Source organism: Anastrepha obliqua, chromosome 6 (genome assembly GCF_027943255.1).
Source record: "Anastrepha obliqua isolate idAnaObli1 chromosome 6, idAnaObli1_1.0, whole genome shotgun sequence".
Taxonomy (NCBI): domain Eukaryota; kingdom Metazoa; phylum Arthropoda; class Insecta; order Diptera; family Tephritidae; genus Anastrepha; species Anastrepha obliqua.
Genome location: NC_072897.1, coordinates 21691446 through 21700618, shown reverse-complemented (window position 1 = coordinate 21700618; position 9173 = coordinate 21691446). Strand labels below are relative to the sequence as shown.

The 9173-nt window shown below is 38.1% G+C and overlaps 2 protein-coding genes across 2 annotated transcripts; both read left to right on the top strand.

The window, feature by feature from the left end:
* The first annotated feature begins 2519 nt into the window (after positions 1-2519).
* LOC129250222 (GATA zinc finger domain-containing protein 13-like) lies at positions 2520-3092 on the top strand. The gene has a single exon (XM_054889857.1). It carries the CDS (start codon positions 2520-2522, stop codon positions 3090-3092), a length of 573 nt encoding a protein of 190 aa, XP_054745832.1.
* A 2823-nt stretch (positions 3093-5915) lies between these two features.
* Positions 5916-6803, top strand: LOC129250221 (uncharacterized). The gene has a single exon (XM_054889856.1). The coding sequence runs from the start codon at positions 5916-5918 to the stop codon at positions 6801-6803; it is 888 nt and encodes a 295-aa protein (XP_054745831.1).
* Positions 6804-9173: the final 2370 nt, after the last annotated feature.

Below are 9173 nucleotides of genomic sequence, written 5' to 3'. Positions count from 1 at the left end.
GAGAGAGTCACCGCTGTATACCACCATCGACCATGTCGTTGTAAGTTTGTATATCCGGAATCGCCAGTTTGCTGCATCCAAATAAATCAATTAAAAAAAATAGTCCTAGGGCACAACCGTTAGTTACTACATTGCAGGAAAAGTGTAGACTATTAGACTATAGAACTTCAGTTAGTTAATGCTATGTTTTCGCTTTTTCGCCTTCTCTCATTGAGTACGAAAGCTGATAATTTTTTAATACAATCCCATACTTCTTTAGATTGCAGCATGTGTGGAACAACATTGTCAGGTGTTATTGGTTCTGCTATTTGGTTTTCCAAAAACTCTCGTTCTTTACTATATCTTCGACAGTAAAAGGAAATATGCTCCGCATTTTTATTTGCCTTGGCACAAAATTAACATATCTCCATCATCATGGCCATACTTATGGCAATATTCTCTGAAACAACTATGTCCTGTCAGAAACTGCGTCATATAAAAGTGGACCCACGCCTCCCCATTTCTAATAAGTCGATGTGTCCTTCTCTCTTTGGCTGTTATATCTGGGGTATTATTTCAAAAAATTACCCCGAGGCTTCATGGGATACAGTGCAAAATGCGCTGGCGGCTCTAATAGCAGAGAATGTTAATGCAATGAGAAGGAGCAAATGTTAAATGAGCTTTTTTCGAGTACTAATTTGTAGATTCATACTAAGGTAATTTCAAATTCAACTTTGCTCATTAGTGGGGAATTACAGATATTTACCACGCGAGTGGGGGGTTTCTATATTTACTTACCACGCTAGGACAGGAATTCAGATTTTTTCTGCGTTTACCAAACTACTGAGGAATTTCATAAGATTTTTCGGCACACTACTAAGGAAATCGACTTATTTCATGCCCACAGTGAAGCGAATAAATTTGCGATTAAGAAGGTCGCGCGGCAGTTAATTTGTGGTGCAGAAGCTAAAGTCGGTGGAATTGTTAGTTTTGTTTTTTGGCACGTATTTAATTCAGGTTCAAGTCCTGAAGTCATATTTTTTTTCTTGCACATTTTTTTTTACAATTCAAACCAGGAAAGTTTGGTAAAATTTTTGAGTTTATTTTAATTAAAATTTCTTCAAAATACTGTTTTTTTTTTGTATTTCATAAATGGAAATTTCTTTTCGGTATAAAATAGTTCATACTGGATATGACCTGATTTTTATATAAATCAATCAAAACAGAAAATATGTACATATGTCTATAATCTATTTCATCAAATCCAAATTATATTGATGAGAACATATTATTCTAATATCCGTCCAGAAAGCCAAACGCGCATACACACATACATATGCATATAATTACGCATACAAACTTTCAACTAACGCAGAATATGTGCATATAAAACTGCGAATCGAATAAATGGCTGATTTAGAAAATTTTATTAGTAATAATAGATTAGCGCAATCGTGAAAGACGTGTTGTGTATGCGATACATAGTCTCATGTTTGACTCAGGTTCAAATCCTGTACCCACTTTTCTTTGTTCGATATTTTTATTTAATTTTTTGTATTTGGTTTAATTAGAATTGATTTAAAATTGTGTATTCAGGTTTTTTTAAAACCTGTTATTTAGAAATTTATTTTCTATATAACATTATTCATACTTTTTTTGAATTGATTTATATGTAAAACAGCCATAAAGGCAAGGCTAGTGAGTTCAGAACGCCACTTTCGGTGTCTTCCATTTTCTCGTTTTTATTAATTGTTGTTGCGAACGACATATCTTTTCCTTTTCATAAAAACAAAAACAAATAAGTGCATTACTGATTTGTGTGATTGGTGCAGCATGGCCCCGGGGCTACCAAACCTGGGGGATAACAGGTTCGCTCTGCTAGCCTCAGATCCCCAACCAAAACGTAAGGAAATTAAAAAAAAATGTTGAAACTTTCCCCCTTCTTCCTCAAATTGAAACAAATCCCAAATACGTGGTTATTTCTGCTGTAAATGAAGATAAACCTTTAAAATCATATAGCTGATTTGCAGTTCACGCCGCCTTGAAGTTAATTAGCAAAGAAATCGTTAAAATTACTGAATTTCGTGACGGCAACCTTTGCCTTTTACTTAAAGACAAACCAACAGCGGAAAAATTCATACGTACAAAATCTCTACATGGTGTTTGTGAGGTGAAAGCAAAATATCATGATAAACTGAACCATACAAAAGGTACCATTTACGCCCCATGTCTAAATGACCTCAGTGAGGATGAAATTGTAAAAGGTTTAGCTGACCAAGGTGTTTTAGAGGTTTATAAATTTTCCAAACTTCTTGGCGGAAAACAAAAACACTCCGGAGTATGTCTCCTAACTTTCGACAAATTCCACCTTCCGAATAGAGTCGATATCACATGGCATTCAGTAATCGTTAAGCCTTATTTCCCAAACCCAATGCGGTGTAAGAATTGCGGAAAACTCAATCATACGATGAAACGATGCAATAACCCACAAATGTGCCAACAATCTCCCCTCTCATGACCCCCAAAAATGTACCCGAACAATGTGCACAAATTGTTCCGGAAATCATCCAGCATATGATAAGCTCTGTCCAAAATACCAACAATCTAAAGAGATTTTAAAAATCCAAGTTGAAAATAAATGTACAATGAAAGAAGCAATTACACTGTACAAAAACCAAATTCCTTCAATTATTGGTGGCCCCTCTTTCGCTTCTGTCACACAAAATTTTAACACACTTAATCAACAACAACAAAATGACTCATCACAATCTCTAAACAATTCAAAAACAAATAATTTACCTCCAACTGAACCGCAACAACTAAATCCTAATTTACCAAATAATACCTCTCAACAAAACATAGAACAAAACATAAATCATGATAATCCTCTCAGTAATATTCTCACCCAATTAATTTCCAACCAACAACATACAGGCAACACAACCACTTGCTTCACCCACGAAAATATTTATCAACAATTCAATGCATTCACAGCAAACAACACAATCAACAACGATAACCTGTTTTCTCCTGTTGATCCTCTACCAGCTCTCCCAATTGAGCAACAAAATGTTAATATGGAATCAAAAACAAATACAGAATTACCTCCCTAATTTTCTTTATAACCAACTACACCATTTTTGTAGCGCATAAAAACACTAGTCTACCTTCACAATGATCTCGGTACTTCAATGGAACATTAATGGATATTTCAATAATTACCACGAATTGCTATTACTAATAAAAGAACTCCACCCATCCCTTTTATGCTTACAAGAAACTCATATCCCTCACAATAAGAAAGCATACCCTCCAAGCGGATATGAAGCCCATTTTTTCAATTCATCCCAAAACCTATATGGTAAACAAGGTGTTGCCATTTTAGTTAAAAGAGGAATACCTCACAAAATTCTGTTTACTGACGATGATCTTCTGAGTATTGCTGCAGAAATCTCGCATAACCCAAAGCTCACTATCATTAATACATACATACCACCAAATAAACTATTTTCACATACACATATATTTGAAATTTTAAATAAGGCAACTGGGCCCAGGCTATGGTTGGGCGACGTAAATGCCTGGAGTCCTCTGTGGGGCTCATCATCTGTCACATTGCTAGTCGCTCGGCTACCGCGCCATGCTGTCGGCGCTGGCCTAAAAGTTATTTAGTTCGTCGCTACGTTTATATCAACATATAATATAACGCTTCGTAACTAAATAACTTTTAGGCCAGCGCCGACAGCATGGCGTGGTAGTCGAGCGACTAGCAATGTGAGCTTCCGATCCAAAATCCTTGGTTCGAATCACAAGAAAAAATAAAAGTTATTTAGTTCGTCGCTACGTTTATATCAACATATAATATAACGCTTCGTAGCCAAGAGGTTCGCTTTTTTCGTTTCACTTTTTCTCAAATCACTCCCAACGATTTTAAAGAAGTTTTCACTTCAAAAAGTTATTTGTACTGCAGCTCACTTTTCCATTCCGCAGACAAAAAACTTCAGCCTAACACGATATACGCCATGGTGGAATAATGATTTACAAAAACGACGAACTCTAAAGCAAAAGAGTTGGTACAAATATAAATGTACACGAGATTTTCACGATCTTGTAGTATACAAACGTAACAATGCCATTTTCAAACACGAAGCAAAAAAAGCAAAACGTGATGCTTTCGAGGACTTTACTTCTAACATTAACCGGCAAAGCAGCACAAAAAAAATTTGGGAGGACTTAGGGCGCCTATCGGGCATTAGGAGATCAAACGCCATAACCTGTATAAATACTCCAAACGGTACATGTACCGACCCTAGTAATATAGTCAACGAATTTGCAAAATATTGGAGCTCCTACTCTAAAAATTCCAACTTTCCGTATGAGTTCATAGAAAAAAAGAATAACATTACTAACCGACTTTATAAACCTGAAGGAAAACCAAGTATCTCTGCAAAATATCTGGAGTCTGATATACTACTGACGAGTTTGAGAGAGCCGTCGCCAACTCTAAGGGAAAAACACCAGGCCTTGATAGGATATCATACCCTTTGTTGAAAAACTGTCCTTCTCCGTTTAAAAAAAGGATAGTAAACTTGTACAACGAAATTTTTGCGCAAGGTATTTACCCACAGAATTGGAAGGTAGCAGATGCAATACCAATAGCTAAACCTCTCAAACCGCAGTTGGAAATTAGCAGCTACCGTCCCATATCCTTATTACCCTGCTTAGGAAAGATATTAGAAAAAATATTAGCCAAAAGGATTATGTGGTTTTCAGAAAAAACTAAGTCAATTAGCGCCAACCAAGTAGCATTCAAAAAAGGGCATGGTACTTTAGACGCTTTACTACATTTCGAACACTCCGCGGCAACCGCAATCGCCAATAAGGGGCATTTAACAGTTCTAAGTCTAGATTTCGAGAAGGCATACGATCGTATCGGTGCACATAACGTCCTTCAAGAACTAGCCAACTGCAAAGTAGGCCCAAAAATTTACAACTTTGTTAAAACGTTTTTGAGCAATAGAAAATTCCGAGTTAAATTCAATAATAACTACTCACACTGCGTTCCGTTAGAAAGTGGTATACCTCAAGGCTCTCCAATATCAGTCACAATATTTATGATCGCTTTTAATAAAATCAGCCAAATTATATCCCAGTTCCCAGTAGAACATTGTATTTATGCAGATGACGTTCTGGTTTTTTCTAGAAGATTCGATTTGTCGCAAGTCAAAGATACTTTTACAGAAATCTTAAACAAAATTTCTGAATGGTCTCTCGCATCGGGAGCCAACATATCATTTCAAAAATGTAACACTTTACATATTTGCCACAGAAAAACATGTGATGGATTTAATTTAAGATACAATACTCAAATACCAAATGTAATTAAACTTAAGATTTTAGGTATCATTTTTGACCCCAAACTTAACTTTAAGGAGCATTGTTTAGTTTTAAGAAAAAAGTTATTTGATAAACTATCGCAAAAATCAAATATTCATCCGAATATCCTAATCAACACAACTAAGGCTCTACTCCTATCAGCCATTGATTACGGCCTTCCAATATATGGGCACCACGCTGGAAACTCACTTAAAAAACTTTACGCGCCATACCATTCGGCTATCAGACGCAGCATCAGAGCTTTTCCCACGACGAATACAAAGAATATACTTGCAGAAACTGGCATGCCACATATCCAAGAAAGACTCGAATTGAGCACATTACGACTGATACCTAAACTTTTTTATACCCATAATCCTATATTACACAACAAAGTAAAACAAGCGGTTACGCGAAAGCGGCATATAAAAAAGCAATCAGCTATCCATCGGGTGGTTCAAAAGACAGCGCAACTTGATCCTGACATAAAACTAAGGTGCTTAAAAATCAGCAAACATCCCCCATGGGCTCTACATTCCTCTTTTTTGGTAGACGAATTAATGTGCTTTCCAAAGCACAACACCTGTGCAGATACTTTCAGACAAGTTTTTACGAGTCGAAAACGCCAACTTCACTCCAACGGTCGGATTTTCGTATACACTGACGGATCAAAAGATTATGCTAATACCGCAGTCGTTTCTGACGATTCTTGCATTATAAGCAAAGGGTTGCTATTACCCTACTGCTCCATTTTCTCAGCTGAAGCCTATGCTGTGAAATCAGCAACAAAATGGGTGGTAACGTCAAAAGGAAAATATACCATATGCACCGATAGCCTCTCAACAATAATGGCGATTCAGAACCCAAATAACGTAAGCCCGCTAATTGCATGTATTCGAGATACCCTGATTGCATATAAGACTAAAATAAAATTAATGTGGGTACCGAGCCACGGCGGTATCCACGGCAACGAAGTAGCCGATAAGGAAGCTAAAAAGGTACCACATATGCCCTGCTACTACGTAGAGACAAACGAGAAAAATGATATATTACGCTATATTTACAAAATGAAAGAAAATCAACAAAAAGAGTTATGGAGCACTTACAATAACCGGTATCGCCTTATTAATCCTAACAAAACTAAAACAACCTACCCTACAACATGTAGTATTCCAGTGCTCAAAGTTTTCTCAAGACTACGCCTCGGACATTGTGCACTTTCACACCAACATCTTCTCAATAGAAGCTACGATCCAGGTTGCGTTTATTGTAACAGCACATCAACATCTACGCTACACATCCTGGATACATGCCCAGCACTCAGCAAGATCAGGGGAGAAATATTTTCATCGAACACGCCATCAGAGCTTTTAAAAGCTCCTACTGCAGAAAATATTTCAATAATATACAAATATATCAGCAAAGCTAAACTAAGTAACAAAATTTAATGAACTTAAACTATCAAATTTAATTTTGGTTATACAAATTATAATTATTTATACTAACACCAATATAGTAGCACCTATTATATACACTAAGCAGCTGAAGGCATTGTTGCTAGTGCTGCCACAAATATGTAATATGTTTATTTATAAGTATATTTCATTATATTAAATAAATAAATACTTACATACACATATTGATGAGAAAGTATTCTAATATCCATGGATGCATCCAGAAAGTCAAACGCGCATACACGCATATGTATATAAATATATACAAACCTTCAACGAACGCAAAATGTATGCATACAAAAAACAACAACTGCGACCGTCTTCTTGTCCGTCAGTGAAAAGATGGGATATGTATACCCTATGAGCAAAACGAACCGGGAAAGTGATGTTGACTGTTTTCTTCGATTGCCAAGGCATAGTCCACCATGAGTACCTTCCATCGGGCCAGACAGTCAATAAAGAATATTATTTATCCGTTTTGAAGCCTTTGAGAGATGCTGTATGTTGCAAACGGCCGGAAATGTGAGCAAACAATTCTTGGATTTTGCGAGATGATAACGCGCCATCGCACCGATCAAAAAGATCAAAGAGAATACGACGAAGGAGCTGAAGGCCATGTCGGCCTGCCGGGGGTGTTTGGAGGACTGGGTTAAACGTTGGCACATGTGTGTTGCTTCAGACGGGTCATATTTTGAAGGAGATAATATAAATTTGCCTGAAATTTAACTCTGTTATGTTTAATTTAAACATTCCCGGTACTTTCTGATCATAAGTTACATATATGCGGCTTTGCGGACAGCAATGTGCGATTCGCTGGAAGTCGCATTAACTCGCGACTGTCGCACAGTTAGAAGACATATTTACATACATATAAGGGTGCATACATATGTACATACGGAGCCGTGGGCACTCGACATGACAAAAATTCAAGATTTATCAAATATTGGCAAATAATTCCACGCGAAATATTCCAATATTGACTATTTTCGAATGGTCGCGAAAATTGGCATATGGGCGGCTCGTTTTATGAATGAAAATGAAATATGAGCTCGAACTTATGAATGAACTGTTTGTTTTTGTTCTAAATTGTTCAGCGCCGTCGCTGATAGAATCATGGCCGCTGCGACTACGTCTACGAATGTATTTTGTTTTTGTAGTCGCTAGTCTTAGATTTTAGCTTCGGGCGACATGCGCATGTGAGGTATGTGTTTTTGTTGTGTTCTAGAACATTTTAGAATGTGTGGTGGCAAAGCGGCCATCGCGTTGCGCTTGCTGTTGCATTTGCGTCTATCAAAGTATTGTGTTTTTGTAAGTACAATATTTGGAATATCGACTGGTGAAAGTACACGGAGTCAACAAGGGAGCGCTGTGCTCGCGCATATATGTATGCTTGAATCTATGAACGTGCATGGATGTAGTAACATATGAATACAATTATTTTGTAGGAAGTTTAGAAGGCAAGTAGGTATATATGTATGTATATATGATATGATATATGATATATATACAAAACGGTTAAACCTGGTGCGAACCAGGTAAGTACCGGTAAAAAGACCGAAGTTATTGGAGATTCAAACGCAGGTGTTGGTCTAACCGCAAGGCCGATCAAACGAAGGAGCCAGAAGGCGAGGCAAGCCGAAGCACTAGCTAAGGCAAGGACTCAAGCTCCGTCAACTTCGACACCTGTAACGGAAACAGGAAAGCGTGGCAGAACAGAGGATTCCTCTGTAGCGCTGCGCTCTTCCGGAAACGAAACGTGGTCTGTGCAAACGACCGGGAAGAGGAGAAAGGCAAAGAAGAGGAAAGTCGAGAGACGGAATTCGGAAATGTCTGCATCCTCGACCCAATCCAAGGCAGACAAACCTTTGCCTGACAAGGCAGAGGCTAAGGGACCTCAAATGTCGAATGACACTCTTCCGTCAACGTCTGGCGAATCATTCGCAAGAATGGCAGCAAAGGCAATGACGGTGGGGATACATACCGACAAACAAGATGGTCTACTGTCCAAAGGGCAAGAAGACTATCTTGACAGCTACCTTTGGAAAGCTATCGGTGAGTCGAAAGACGCGCCGACGTTCGAGGGGAAAAGCGTGGTGGACGGCATCGTAAAGGTGCACTGTTCCAATGCTTTTTCCCGAGAATGGCTGGAAGCTGACGAATACACAATGGGCGTGTTCGTGGACATTGAGGGGGCTTTTGATAATGCCACTTTAGGCTCGATATGTTCTTCTGCCGAACGACACGGAGTTAATCAAGCCATTATAAAATGGATATACTCCATGCTCTCTGAGAGGCTGTTAACCGATGGTGGGAGCGGCGACGAGCAAATCACAGTCAGGGCCAAGCAAGGATGTCCCCAAGGGG

Coding starts and splice junctions, on each gene's coding strand:
- LOC129250222 (XM_054889857.1), top strand. CDS start 2,520: ATGTGCACAAATTGTTCCGGAAATCATCCAGCATATGATAAGCTCTGT.
- LOC129250221 (XM_054889856.1), top strand. CDS start 5,916: ATGTGCTTTCCAAAGCACAACACCTGTGCAGATACTTTCAGACAAGTT.